Below are 15,521 nucleotides of genomic sequence, written 5' to 3' on the forward strand. Positions count from 1 at the left end.
TGATTTTCAAACTAAGATTTTATTGAAAATTTGGATTGCATATATATGGTGAAATGAAAATAGATCCTCTCTGGATCTCTTCCACCAAATCCCACGGATCAAGTGATCAGGACCCTTAAAATTTGATCAAGAGGCTAAAACATGTTCATGAGATCTTCATTGTATTAAACAAATCCCAAGTTTTGAGAGACAAGTACAAGTGTTGACTTTCATCTCTCTTTTGACTTGTATAACATGGCCACAGCGAATTTAACTCATCTAAACCCCCCAAATTATAATCCACTATTTCTTGGATCCCAAGAAACCAGGCATCTAGCCCGCCTTTAACACTGGGCATTGCTTAATCCATATATTTATGTATAGAACTCCAATGTTTACTCTTAACTGTTCGTACTTCTCGATAAACGAGCTATAAAATGGCGCTGCTTGCGGCAAGAATGGAGGGGCACTCGAGAGGAATGCTTCTCTTATTTTGTGTTTTCTAGGTCCCTGTGTATGAACAATTGCTGCAATTCCAGATGTTTGTGTGCTTATTCATCAAGAATATGTGAATAAGATTGAATGGATCTAACTTGGCATGGCCTTGCTCCCCAAGAATGATCGGAAAAGGATGAAAGCTAGGCGGGGTCGGTGGAGGGGAACCTCGTGCCCAGCTCCGGTCACAGTGACAAATGTCAGCCCCTTGTATACTTGGCTCCAGCCACCAACCTACATAAACAAGAGAACAAGAGCTTTTCAGAAGAAGAAATATTAGGTTTCCTAATACAAAATCAGTGACCAACCAAAGATTACCAAATTTTCAAGGTTGACATGCTAATTTACTGATCCTTGTGTAACAGTAGAAGCCAACACCATGCATTTGATAATTTCATTAACACAAAAAGTACAGAGGGGACCAGAAAACTGAACACCCGAAACCCGCTTAGGGATATATAGATGCTATTGACCCATGCAGAGAAAGCCAAACTCAGTTCCCCGAAGTAGGAGGACATGGTAAACCATCAAGCCAACACCATGTATTTAACATGAAAGTGCTTACCCGGCATATCCTAGGGTTCATACATTTGGGAACTCATCCAACAAATGCCCAGTGCCAAACAAGTAACAACAGAAGATTGCAATATTTGTGCACTAACACGGATAACTGGTACCAAATAAGTGAACATCTCAAAACTATGACCATTTACGGTGATTACCACACCAACTTCCGTGTTTTGTACCAATGCTATGTAGTATGGATTAATATACTGCAGAATTATTAAGATATTATGGTAGGGAAAGGATATATTCAATTAACGAAGGATATGGTTGTTAGAATCACATAGAGTCCGTGGCCCAAAGAAAACAATAAAGAAGAGAAAAATATCGCAATGTAAAAGGCTACAATGTCTATTGACTGAAACTACAATAAAAAACATGAAATTGCAATTTAAGTTCCAGGTTCTATTCTAAAGAATATTTCTTCGATAGCACTAACCTTTCCATTGTCGTTCCATGGGTACCAGTTGGTAATGGTTGGTAGCTTCAGAGCATCTATGGAGTAACGAGTTGCAGTCACAGGAACCACCGAATCAGTGTCTCCACTGGACAAAAAGTTCATTAATAGCCATGTCAGCTACAGGACGCATGGTAAAACCAAGAAAAGAAAAATGATGGAGGAAATCTGGGATTCTACCCAGAATACACATTGCAAATTTAAGCATTAGCAAGCATAAAACACAAACCCAAAAAAACAAAAAAAAAACAAAAATAATACTAATAGCTAGCCTCTTTAAACTTTAAACCCTGCAACGACAGCAAGCATAATAACAGTGACCGTGAGGTTCCTTTTGTAGATAAACATGAAGTACCGGAAATTTGATTCAGCAAAATGATTATATTTGTTTATTCCAGCCTATAAATTTAAAGGAAATGTGCTTCTGGGAAAACTGATTTTCAGTCAGCAAAGTAAATTTTATAAGTTACCATCAAGTTTCCAAACATGCAACAAAACATGTCACAGGGAACTGGGGATCAGGAGTTGGTAAAGTGGTCGGATTACCTGAATACCCATATCCTAAGACCAGCTGCTATGAGCTCCTTGTAAATAGGAAGCATGGACAATGGAGAATCGGCCCAGTAGTTTCCAACAATATCACTGTGGAAAGCACTTAATGTAAGATTTTCTATTTAAAAAATTGCGAGAAAACTGCTGAATATTGAGAAGAAAATACGTACCTGCATGTTTTCCATGGGTAAGAAACTCTAGTTACATTGGCATGGAGTGCCTTTTGAACGTCTGGACGGTTGAAATACACTTCAGAATACCTCTCAGTGCAGGGATCATATGCTCTGGACATCCATGGCTGAGTTTATACAGAGTAAGATTAACTAACAGATCTTCTGAATGATTTAAAGGAAAAGAGGCAATTGAGAAAATTCTTAGACTAAGAGGAGCATATTGATGATGCTAATGTGGTAATGAAACATAAGCAACCAAATTTTAACTACTTATGCCATCACTGACAAAATTCAGAATCAGAACTTTCATCTTCATAGAATTTGGAGATATCGCAAACCGTTACCAAACTATAAGATAAGAAGAAAATGGTGACTGTCGGGATAAATCAACAGTAAGGGAGAGAATTTTTAAATCAGAACTTACGTAGTGACCCCTCAAATTGCGCTTTAAGGATGCAGTGCTATTGCAAGGACGAGTATAAATACTGTATGGATCGATATTTCCCTGCTCCGTTTCTGCTATTTTAAGCGCCCTCATGCATTCCACTGATGGATGCTGAGAGGATCCAAGGTCACAGGTTACACGTAGCACCCGATAGGTAGAATCAGAAATTAAACCATGGTTCCACCAGTATTCAAACGTGCCAATAAAATCATGGTAATCATCAGTCACAGCATTTCCCACCTGGCAAAAAGAAATAAATCAACAAGATAAATACACACATGTAAATAGGTTAGTTATCATAAAATTGGGCACTAAGCATATCTAATGCATGCAAACTAGCCTTGGCAAAGTTGTTATTTAGCCCCAAATGAAGAAAAAAAAAAAAAAATCTAAGCGGACATAGCCAGGTTAAAATAGCCCAGGGCTCTTCAAGGGACCAATTTCGCCTCGGCTCTTGCTCAAGGCTCCTGAATGGTCAACTTGGGAAGAAATTGAGTAGCCAATGAAAACTAGCCACATAACACTTTTTAGCCCCTAGCCTCTCACACCATTATAACAACAAAATTGTGAGACGGCTAGATTTCATGAATAATGGCATTTTGAGAGGCCAAATAAAGCCTCTAGCACCTAGCCCTTGCCTTTCCACAAGACTTGCTTTAACTCACATTTCAGATTCTGTAAGTTCTCTTAAATATAGGGGTATTGTAAGTGAATAAACTTAAATAAATATAGGGGCATAAGAATAGTTTCTTCAGTTTTCATAATAAAATAGAACAAAACTTAAAAACAAACAGAAATAAAATTAAGCTGTAGTTTAAAGTTTATTTCATAAGTTGCTCAATTTGATAGGGAGTTCGACACGTAACTTTAAATGTTTACAAAAGTAGTAATAATATCTAATAAATCAAGTACTATATCGATTGTGAAAAAGGTAAAGAGTATCTTTTTATTAGTATTCTTCAAATAACATGTCAAAGCATTTACGTTGGTTGTACTTGTACCAAGCACCCTCTCATTTAGGAAAGAGGCAGAATATATATGCACAGATTGCAATTCAAAAGAATCCTGCATTCTTACCATGAATCCCTTGAAATTAATAATTGGGTTCTGCTTTCCCTTATTTCTCTCATAAATGATTTGAGACAACTGAGGAACATAATGACCTGAAAATGAAATTTTAATACAATCTCATCATCATCATCATCATGTCAAGTACACGTAGAAATCGAGCAAAAATGAATTATAAGAGGAAAGGAGGCAAATAGGTTGAGGTAAAGTAATTCAGCACCTGCATAACTTTCTCCAGCAATGTAGAAATCTCTGTGCTTGTACTGTGGAAACCTTTCAAACCAATTGACTAGAAATGCATATGCATCTTCGGCTATAGATATAAGACAACCAGATACCAAGAAGATTCAGCAATGTTCAAATGAATTGATTTACAAACAGAGAAACATGATTCACACAACTCAAGAATCTTCCAAATTCTAGCCTTCCCAATTTAGAAACTATAGATCCAATAAGGTTACAAAACAAAACTAAAGTGAGCAACAACCTGTTCTCTGGTCTCCGGCTGTATACAAATCTGAGCTTGTATTCGTATATGAAAAACCGACACCAGCTGGAGATTCAAGGAATAGCAAATTTGCCACTGCCAAATATTTGTAAATCAATTAGAACAAACCAAACAAAAAATGACAACTTAGTAGTTAATGTAGAGAATATGCATCTATACATACAATTGTTCCAAGCATAGGGATTCAAGTAAAGGGTCTTTCCATCAGGTCTAATATGAAAAGCTCCAATCTCTTCAGCTGCTCCATAAGCAACAGAAGAGCAACCAGGGCCACCATTGAGCCACAACACTATAGGTCTAGACTCGGGTTGGCGATTTTCCGGGGATTCAGTCAACCAGTAAAACAATGCCCTACCGGCCTTCCTATTGACAGTCACATAACCGGAGTACTGAGCAAACCCCACATTTGGCTGTCCTGGCAATTGTGTGATTCTATCCCTCACTTGATCTTGAATAGAAGCAAAACAACCTCCCAAGAAAAGAAGCAAAATGCAGAGAAATGCAAATGGAGAGTGACCACCCATGTTTAATCAATTAAGCAAAGACATATACAAGCAAACAAAACTCTAAAGCATAAATTCAATCACTATAAGCAGACAGAATAGATCAAATACAAGAGATTCAAATGAAACCCAGAAGCACAAATCCCAAAACAATTATGGGTTTCCAGGGAATTTATCCACAGCTCACTAAACAATAAAACCCAGATCCCAATGTTTATCTGGGTCTGTAAAGAATCACCTAAAAGACTTTAAAAAACAACAACTACAAGACTGAGAGAGACATAGAGTGTTTGATATTTATAGAGACTAGGGGAGCTCTCAGGCAGAACGACAATGCCATTGATTGTGATTAGCTGTAATGATGTGTGTTGAAGCTCTGCAAGCCATGCAATTGTTTTATGGGTTTAAAAATCCAAACTTTGGAATTTCTTCTCTCTCTCTCTTCCCCTGCGTTTGCTTCACTTAGACATTTGACCAAACAGGTGGTGTGGGCACATGGGGTTTGCTCTGAATCTTGTTCTAGCCTGCAGGTAACATCTAAAAAGCGGAATCTAGACCCAAAAAAGCACAAGAGCTTTTCGAAGTGTATTAATTTAAGCCTGATAAGGAAGGCGGTGGTGGGTTTGAGTGTGATTAATATCATTAAGTATGAGTGATAACAATGGTGAAATTAGTTCACAAACAGATAAATAAATGGATAAATAAATAGATAAGCAGGAAGAGTGGAGTAGAGTGCGGGTGGCAGTAAATATCTGTGAGCTGCTGGTGTGTCCTGTAGCATGGTGGTGACCCCATGGAATACTCTGTCCAGCGAATGAAGGAATCAAAGTGAGGCGTGCTCCTTGGCGGTATAGCAGCTTGACGTTTTTTGTCATCATTATGCATTACCCTTCCGAATCATGGGCCCTTGGGCTGTCAGCGTGGAGAGAATTTTCAACGTAAAAATAGGAATCCAAATCCTCGCCGGATTTTTTTTGTGAGTTTGAAGATTTGCAAATCGTGTATCTGTTTATTGTACATTGTATAGTTAAAAATTATTTAAAATTAAACACAAACAATACCTGATAAAAACTGACCGCACGATGTACGATAGAAGTACACGATTTACGAATCTTCAGGATCCTCACTAAAAGAATCCGAAGAGGATCCCGTTCATAAAAATAGAGCCAAATGTTATTATCTGAGTTGAGGAAAGTTTTTTTTATTTTTAGTATATCAATATTTTTATACTAAAGAAAATTTTCAAGGGAACTTTAACGAAAAGCTCCCGGTAGTGTTCACTTTAATGAAAAACCATATTTTTACATTAAAAAATCAATCATGGTACTATCCACTTTGCCCTTTATTTTGTCTTTATCGTTAAAACTCAAAGTTTTCAAGTCTTTTTCATTAGTTTTCCTAATTTTCAATGTATAAAAATAGATAGCCAAATGTTGTTATCCGAGTGGAGGAAAAAAAAAATTTACCTACATCGATATTTTTACACTTAAAGAAAGTATTTTTAAGCGTTCCTATATTTGAAATGGTATATGAAATATTTGTGTTTCGAATACGCTGAAATATCTATTGTTAGCTGAAAATCTCATCCATGTTTATTTTTTTTAATATATTGGAGCTGTATGCATAAAAAGGTAGACATCCAAAACTCATAGTTCATGTGGTTGGTTTTGTATTAGCAGCTCGGGATGCCTTAATACTTGCTAAGACTCGGGGTGTCCTAAAGATTTCGATAGAAGGAGACTCGAAGATTGTCATTTAAGCTATTACTCGGAAGTGCATCATCTCTTGGTGTATTCGTGCTATTGTGGAAGACAACAAATGGCTTGCTTCTTCGTTTGACTCTATTATTTGTGACGGATGTCATCACTTCTATTGGGTGTAGTGGTAATAAGTTATGTGTTTGGGATGGATGTGTTCCTTAAAAAGCCGTTGATGTATAAGTCTAGAGGCCTAGGTGTTTCCGGGGTTTCTCCCTCTCTTAATTAATCTTTCATTTCTAAAAAAAATATGTAAATGGTGTCAGAAGTGAGATTCCGTAAACACACTGGATTTGTGAGAGTATGGGCATGGACGAAGTCAATGAAGGCTCACTGGGGGCAGATGCCCCCACTCAAGTAATTCGTATGTTTAGTTGCAGACTACAATTATATAATATACATGAATTATTTTTGAAGAAAATATATGTATCTAATATCCAACATACATTCATTCTACTTATACTCTATATCAAATATTATATGAGCAATAGTGCTCTTATTTTGTCATTCAAACCGAAAAACCCCTCTTCCTTCTATCATGTACTTATATTTTTCTTATCATTTTGCCACTTTCCACTGCAATATTGAAATTTTTGTAACATTGGAATTGTGATACATCATCATTTGAAATCATCCTTAATATCATATTGCGTATAAACCATACTATAATAAGGTTCCTTAGTTGTTTTCAGTTGCCCCCACTAGAAGAAATTTTTAACTCCGTCCCTGAGTATGAGGCTTAGACTTTGAGTGAAGAAGGGATAAGATTTGAGGATTTGTAACAGTATTGGGTGTTGTTTCAAGTTTCAACAGTTGCGGCGGGCGGATGGTGGGTGAATAAGTCAATGCTAAGTGGTAGAGTTTCCGACCGCAAGCCTCCAGAAAGTGGCATGAAGACTGGAAGTTACGTAGACACTCAAGCAACAGCAAACACCAAAGTCTAGATAGAGAAAGAAAGAGTAGCAGAAGGGCCTACCATGTGAGAAAAGTAAGAAACAAAGAGAAGGATTTGTGAGGATCATGAGGATTCTCAAACCATGTTCATTGTATATCGTAAGATCAGAAATCATTTTAAATATTTTTATTTAAAATTAAATATGAATAGTACATGACAAAAGCTGACCGCACGATATACGATGAACGGACACGATTTGAGGATCGCCAGGATCCATACAAAGAGGATCCGGAGAGGATCTTCCTAGAAGTAAGAAATATCATAATCAAACTCAAATGTCTACGTGGAGAACTGGATTAAAGTAAGACGGAATTCATCAAACGATTGATCTTCGTAAAAGATATTTTTAACTGCTTGAATTATAAGTTATCTGCATGAAAAACTAAATTAGGCCCTTGTTACCTAAAATTCTGTAATACTCAAATGTGTTGCGGCCACTATCTTCAATATGTCTTTTCTTTTTGTCTTCCTCTCACCTCCACACCTGAAGATGGTTATTTTCCGACCACCAGGCTGATGCATAATCATGCAATAGAAAGAAAAAGAAAAGAAAAAAAAAAAAGCAGCTATTGTTATCTAATTGGTTGGATGATCATTGATTACTCATATTTCTCTGTGCAAACCTTTCCAAGAAAATTTGAAGTTTACAAAACAAAAGAAAGGTAAAAACACCAATTAGTGCTCCACAAGAACTCAAACACACGACCACTTGGCACACAATGCTAACACTCTACCACTCACCGCTTATACATTGAATTTTTTTTTTTTTGAAAAAAAAAAAAGAGGACCAGCTGGTGGTCCACTCTTTCGGGGGCTGGGGGCTGTATACTGATTGATATCATCTCTGTTTTTTTTTATTTCTGTATTTGTAAGTGCTCTACCTAAGAATCTAAGATACAAAAAATTGGTTGGGGGAAGTGGGACCTTCCAATTTTTGGGGGGAAGTGGGAGCCCTTTCGATTTGGGAAGAGGGGGAAGGGGGGCCTTCCAATTTTTGGGAGGTGGGTGATGGGGAAAGGGGGCGAGGGGGAGGGAGAGGGTGGGGCCTTCCAATTTGGGCCCATTGGCGGTCTCATTCCTTGGCTTACCCTCTAAACCGATCATAGCAATCGTTGCAAATATATGTAATCTCTTTCACATGCCTATATAATACTCATATAATACATTTTTCTCTCATTATAATTGTGCATTTTTCTCTATAAAAAAGTCAATACACGATGTTGATGTGACTTAACCTGATCGTTCAAATAAGAAGAGACGGGTGAAAGAGAAAGAAATTTGGAGGAGAGAAATCTTTATTTATTTTTTAGTATAGTAGAGTGATACTGTTTGAGTGTGAAAACAACAATGTAACCTTATTTTTCGTTCTTCTTGTCATCATCCCACGTGGTTTTTTTTTAATATAGGATTAACTAAATGATTGATTAAAGGTTCCATCTATTTTTTTGGTCGATTAAAGGTTCTATCTAATTCGACGTAAACTTAAGCAACAATTTTTTTTAATAGTTAAACATGAGTTAACATTACCGCACTTCTGTCAATTGGATAAAGATATCATTTCATTGAATCGAAATAATCAACCTTAATAGATTTCCAAAAATGCTATTGTCACGAACATAACTTATGCTAAGGTTTTAACTTAGAGAAATACTAAGGAGACTCTCTCAAAATTCGAACTCTCTGTCATTTCATGTTTCTAACATAATGTTTTATAATGTTAACACGATAATTGACATTAAACAGTGAGGTGGTGTAGAGTCCAATTTTAAAAGAATATCCTTGGCATTTTTCTTTAACTTATACACATTAATGACGTTAAGCTTTTTTATTCGATCATGCTAAATTTGATTGTAGACATTTATTATCAAAAGCAATTGTATGGACCTTACAAGCTTAAAATTTAAGGAAAACTGATGAAAATGACTTGAAAACTTTAAGTTTTAACGATAAGGACAAAATAAAAAGTAAAATGAATAGTACTATAATTGACTTTTTAGTGTAAAAATATGGTTTTTCGTTAAAGTTCTCTAAAATTTAATCTGATCGACACATTACTTGTTTATAATCACTCACAAATATTGAGCGACATACCTTGATATGGTTCAATACTTGATTTAGCAACAACATTATAACTCTTACTTTGTCAATCAACAAAGTTACCACCAATAAATAAAAAATAACATGAGATATATCATCTGTTTATAATAGATTCGACTCAATCCGCATGTGGATAACCCTCAACATCAAGGTGCCTAGGTTTTGAAAACATCAAACCTTCACCGCATGGAGGCAAAGAAAAAAAAGTAAAAATTGTTCCATTTCCGTGATACAAACGATATTAACTACAAGAAATGTAATTTAGAACTAAGTGCGTGAGATGGGATTGCAAATTTTGCTTCTTTTTGATAGGAGTTGGATCCTCTCCGAGGCAAACCCTCGGGATCCATTAACACGGACCGTTAGATTGAAATCCAACGACTACAAACAGAAGGGTCCCTCTAAAGTTATAATAATTGTAGCCGTTGGATTTCGATCCAACAGTCCGTGTTAGAGGATCCTGAGGATCCCTAGGGTTTGCCTCGGAGATGATCAAATTCCTTTTTTATATGCATATTAACTTTAGATTGAGCTCCAATTCTGAAATCTTTTTCCCCTTAAAATTTCACTCTGACCAAATTAACTCAGTTTTTTTACTCAAAATAGTTTTTGAGATTAGCGTAACTCTTCATTTTAATCCTTGACAATAAAAATCGATATAAATAGTCTTTGAGTTTGTTCATCGTAAATTATTTTAGTCATTCCATGAAAAATATGTCAACATCCTAATTAAGTAGAGATATTAGCTTAATAAAAATATCCTTTAAATGCGGTTAATTGGTCGTTCACATGACAAGTTAATGAAAATAATGACAGATTTCACAAAACTTAGTTTGCATTGGCACGTTTTATGCTTGACGTCTGCATTCCCTAGTTTACGGCTTTGACTCTGTCTCGACTCTCCACGCAAAGAGCTCCAAACTCAACCGAGGAAATGCGTGCAAGGGGACAAAGTTGAGTTTTTAATTTACAGTGAGGTCCTTCACAAGTTAATTTCATTACAATTTGATCTGCATTTTAAAAAGCTTAAAACAGCCTTGATTCTTCCAAAACAAATCAAAACCACAATGTGTCGATGATTAATTTGTTGGGCCGCCAAATTAACATAATCATATGCAATGAGGTAATTTGCTTGGATAAGACTAGATTAATTAACCACTCGATAAGCTGAAATTATATAATTTTTATGTGGATTTATTTTAAATCATTTAAAATTTGGGCCTAAATAAAACCAACCCGACTCAAGCCAAACCAATCAAATTCAATCTCTCTAACTAGTCCACGTTGAGTCAATCTTATGTATCAAGCATGCCTCTGTAGAATGATACATGTAGTAAGGCCACATTATAAGGGTGTAATATCAGCTTATTCAGTTGTTAATTAATCTCAAGTTTGGTCCAAGCTAGATTGATGTAAATTTACCAATCCAATCCTAATCTAGTGTATCAAATTCCCTCTTAAGAGTATGATATATAGTAAGTAAGACTATGATTCTTCAACATCAAATTTGACACGTGAATTTGAGCTCTATATTATATCAAAAGCATAACATCTAAGTAAAACTAATTAACAATTTTTTAGCATGAGATTCATATTGTCATCCGTCGTTGTCGTGTAAATAAACTTCCTATTAATTTTTAGCATGAGATTCATATTGTCATCCGTCGTTGTCGTGTAAATAAACTTCTAAGTGAATCGAAGTTTTAATTAATCTGAATTCTAGATTTGCCAAAATGATTATTTGGGAAATTGGAAATATGGTCCCAAAGCATTAGATGAAGTGAATTTTCACGTCAATTTATGAACAATGGAAGTTTGGTGAGCTAACTTAAAGACATTATACTAGTAGACTAGTATGTCTAATAACATTTCACTTGTATACGTGGAAAATAAAATATTTAAGCATTGCTTTTAAACTGATGAAAATGTTTTTAAAATTAAATATTTGTGGGTTCCAATTCCAAGAGCATTAAAATTGATTTCTGTAAGAAGCGTCAATTATGTTCTTATTTCATAAAACAATAAAGTGTTTTTTCAGGATTCATTTGCCACTTTGTTAAAGATTGGTTCCAAAAATATTTTCACAAAAAGTGCTTTCAGCAATTTTGAAAGTACTTCCCAACGAGCCATAACATGGATTTAAGAGTTATTATCTTGCTGAGAATATTGTTATATATTATGATGCCATTCTAACTCAAAATATAAAAAATAATGCAAAATTTCTTTCGTTTAACAATTTGAAAATGATGTAATTAAGAGCTGTTCAATAACTATCTTGTTACTCCGATAATTATCTAACATAAAATTAGCATTTCAATAATGGGCTATGGTATATCCCTTTTTATTATTTTTGGTTGATTGCTTAATCTGTTTATAACAATTGACTTGTAATTCATAATTGATTTAGCGATACTTCGTCATGCATTAATGTTGAAATTTGTCTCAAGTTTAAATAACCGCTCTCCAAAAATGAAAATGAAAACATTCAGGGGGCGTTTGTTTGCCCTCACTAACTGGGACTGGACTGGACTAGACTAGCTGTTAGTCTAATACCGTGTTTGTTCCGTGCTGGGATTAACATTAATGAAACTAAAGGGAACTCACATGGACAAAACCCTTCACTAAGAGGGCTTAGCGAGACCCCCAAATAACCATGGGACTGCTAAGACCTCCCTCTGCTCTTCTCCCTGTGTTGCTTGCTTTCTGTCCTCACTCCAGCCAAATCACACCACCATACCACCACACTTTCTCCCTCTCTTCTCGTTTGCTACTCGACTACGATGATGGCTCCCTAGGTGAGCAAATCTAGATTTCCATTCACCCAAAGCTCGACGTCGACGTCGATCTGCGCATTCACGCTCGCCCACACCATCTGCAAATCCAAGCCATCGCCATCTCTCACTTCCCCGACTCCACAAACCCTGACTTGTCGCCAATCAGCTCGCCAGGCATCACTGCAGGCCGGTTCCGTCGCTCTACAGACTTGCGGCTCCGATTGAATTCACGAACTTGGAAAGCTCTCTCCAGTTGGAATCTTGCACCGAACAAAAACCTGAAAAACAAAGCTCGATTCTTCGTTTTGCAGAAAAAAAATTGGCAATTAATCGGAAAAAAAAAAGAGGGAAGGGAAGGAGAGCGTGGGACGGAGAGAACGAGGGAGATAAGGAGGAAGAAAAAGATGAAGGCTTCCAGTGAGAGGGAGAGTTTTATTAGAATAAAAAAGATAGAATTAATTAATATAATATTATTAGATATGAATTAAAAAATATAATATTGTAGTTTGTTATTATCCTTCTTTTTAGTCCGACATTGCACCAAACGTTTCACTAAGTCAGTCCAGCTTAGTCTAGTCTAAACCAGTCCAGCTTAGTCCCAAAAGCTAGTCCAATCCGAGATAATCCAGTGCAACAAACGCCCACTCAATCTCTCCATGGACCCAAAAGTGAAAGTTGCAACATCAAATATCACTAGGTTATGTGTTTGTGTGTGTGTATATATAGGTAACGTCATGATCTACATCCTCGTGTCGACAAGGTTACCAAGGACGTTTTGTCAAAATTAGGAAGGACACTATTTAGTAGGGCACTTCCAAAAGGGCTCCCATGACTTCTCCATCTCCGATCAAGCAAAGGACAAACAAGGCCTAACTAAAACTGGTCTTGACTGATCACTTCTCCGAGAGTTCGCTGATTTGATTGCGTAGTTAGAGCTTGAGTTCACGAGAGAGGTTAAGAAAAACTTTGGAATACACAGCTTAGTTCGAGAAAAAGAAATGAAGAATTGCAGGGTGGAGCTTCCAAATGCCTTATTTGTCAAGTTTTAGCAGCCCGACGCTTTTAAAATGATGCTCCATTTTGTTTGTTACATGTATATATTTGATTCTTATTCCTAGAGGTTTTGATAAGTTATCCCTTGCCTATCTACTTTGAGAATAATCAACTTTTTGAGGCTTGATATTATGCTTAATTAGATAGTCTTGGTGGGTGGTGATTCTTTTTTTTTCTTTTCATTTTATTAGATTATGGTGAGTAATTAACTTGGCAATTTTGTATAACTCATGCACATATGACATCAAGATATTTGCTTTGTAAATATTGATTTTTTAAGGATGTTGTTAGGCGAAGTTTTGAAGAAAAAAATGGACGATTATTTATTTTCTGGTAGATATCAAGTGAATTTTTATAGTTCATGCATTATTACGTGAATTTATGAAGGAAAAAAATGGATGAGTTATTTATTTGCAAGTGAATTGATTCAAGTGATTTTTTTTCAAAAAACTTATGCATGCATTGATACTTTTATGGTATTTTACTTGTATTTAAGATGATGTTTTAGGGTTTGAAGGTTGAATTTAAGAATAATATTTATATTAGCAATGTAATTAGAGAATTGTTATTGATACTTGAAATTAATTTTGCATTGCTTACAAGTGTATTTTTCTTTTTTAGATATAAAAAGTTAAGAGTGTATAATGAGAATTTGGGAGTGAGAATTGTTGATGCACAAAATCGGAGGTCTTAGAACAACGTAAATCTGACTGTGAATCTGCATGAAAGTAAATAACACAAGATGTATTGTGGTTCACCCCAAGGTTTGGGTTACATCCACATTGATTATATATTTTTGAGGGAGAGATAACCTTTGTAATGTGAGAGGGGATGTGAGAGGATGAGGGAGCTTAAGGCCTAAGAATTGGCCTCCCCTAATTGTGAGTGTGAGAAGTCATTTTATAGAATAAGGGCTTCTCACTTATTACATATTTGCCCCTTCCTTTATTACATAATTACATTCGAGTCCCTCGAGTATTTATACGAGGTCTAAATATGGATGCCCTAAGTATGGTATAAACAGTAGTCCCTCACGTCTTCAGTCAAGAGAGTCTTTTGGCTGGAGACTTGAAATTCAGTCTATGTGTGGGCTGAAGTAATTAGATGTCGTCTAGAACTGGTACTCGATATGAGGCGGTTGCTCTGTAGGCAGCGATGCCCTCTAATGAAGGTGAGGGAGTTCCTTTTATAAAATAAGGGATCGCTCATCAGTACATGAATAATGGGTTTGGAGTGATGCTCGCGGCGAGGCGGTTGCTCAGCGGGCGGTGATGCTCTCTAATGAAGGTGAGGGAGTCCCTTTTATAAAATAATGGTTCGCTCCTCAGTACATGAGTAATGGGTGCTCTCTAATGAAAGTGAGGGAGTCCCTTTTATAGAATAAGGGCTCGCTCCTTAATACATAAATAATTGGCTAAGTCCCCCAAGTATTTTTCATAAGGCCCGGTTGAGGCTCAATATATGGTACATAATGTAGTCCCCCAAGTCTTCGGTCAATAAAGTCTGTTAGCTGGAGACTTTAAATTGAATCCATGTATAGGTCGAAGTGGCGGTTGTTCGGAGACGGTATTTGTATACCCTGCACTGAAGCTTTATAGGTGAAGCTTTGCAAGTGAAGTTTTGAAGCTGGAGCTCTGTAAATGAAGCTTTCGAAGCTGGAACTTTTGCAAATGAAGCTTTTGAAGCTAGAGCTCTGTAAATGAAGCTTTCAAAGCTAGAGCTCTGTAAATGAAACTTTCGAAGCTGGAACTTTTGTAAATGAAGCTTTTGAAGCTAAAGCTCTGTAAATGAAGCTTTTGAAGCTGATTGACATGAGTGATGCTCATGAATTTTTATGTTAATTGACATGAGTGATGCTCATGGATGTTGTCATAAGTGATGCTCATGAATGTTAACATGAGTGATGCTCATGAATGTTGACTTGAATGATGGTCATGAATGTTTACATGAGTGATGCTCATGAATGTTGACATGAATGATGGTCATGAATGTTTATGTATAATTGTCATGAGTGATACTCATGAATATTTATGTATGAATGACATGAGTAATGCTCATGTATAATTTGGAGTACTAGTCGTACTTTTGATCACCTGGTTGGTGCTATTTTGGGCTTATGGCCATTCGCCTTCCACACAACA

The 15,521-nt window shown here is 36.2% G+C and overlaps 1 protein-coding gene across 1 annotated transcript; it reads right to left on the reverse strand.

Moving 5' to 3' along the window:
- Positions 1–5,590, reverse strand: LOC126629598 (serine carboxypeptidase-like 27). Its single transcript, XM_050299679.1, has 9 exons — positions 4,405–5,590; positions 4,221–4,316; positions 3,954–4,046; positions 3,743–3,828; positions 2,645–2,905; positions 2,218–2,345; positions 2,042–2,137; positions 1,478–1,583; positions 1–708 (listed from the first exon to the last, which is right to left on the reverse strand). The coding sequence occupies exons 1-9, from the start codon at positions 4,763–4,765 to the stop codon at positions 568–570; spliced, it is 1,368 nt and encodes a 455-aa protein (XP_050155636.1). The 5' UTR covers positions 4,766–5,590; the 3' UTR covers positions 1–567.
- Positions 5,591–15,521: the final 9,931 nt, after the last annotated feature.

Source organism: Malus sylvestris, chromosome 1 (genome assembly GCF_916048215.2).
Source record: "Malus sylvestris chromosome 1, drMalSylv7.2, whole genome shotgun sequence".
Taxonomy (NCBI): domain Eukaryota; kingdom Viridiplantae; phylum Streptophyta; class Magnoliopsida; order Rosales; family Rosaceae; genus Malus; species Malus sylvestris.

Bases quoted from the DNA above. Each gene is read 5' to 3' on its own strand.
- LOC126629598 (XM_050299679.1), bottom strand. From the start codon at position 4,765: ATGGGTGGTCACTCTCCATTTGCATTTCTCTGCATTTTGCTTCTTTTC. The intron at 2,346-2,644 runs GTAAGTTCTGAT...GTATAAACTCAG, and splicing joins GCAATTTGAGGGGTCACTAC to CCATGGATGTCCAGAGCATA. The intron at 2,138-2,217 runs GTACGTATTTTC...TGCTTTCCACAG, and splicing joins TACCCATGGAAAACATGCAG to TGATATTGTTGGAAACTACT.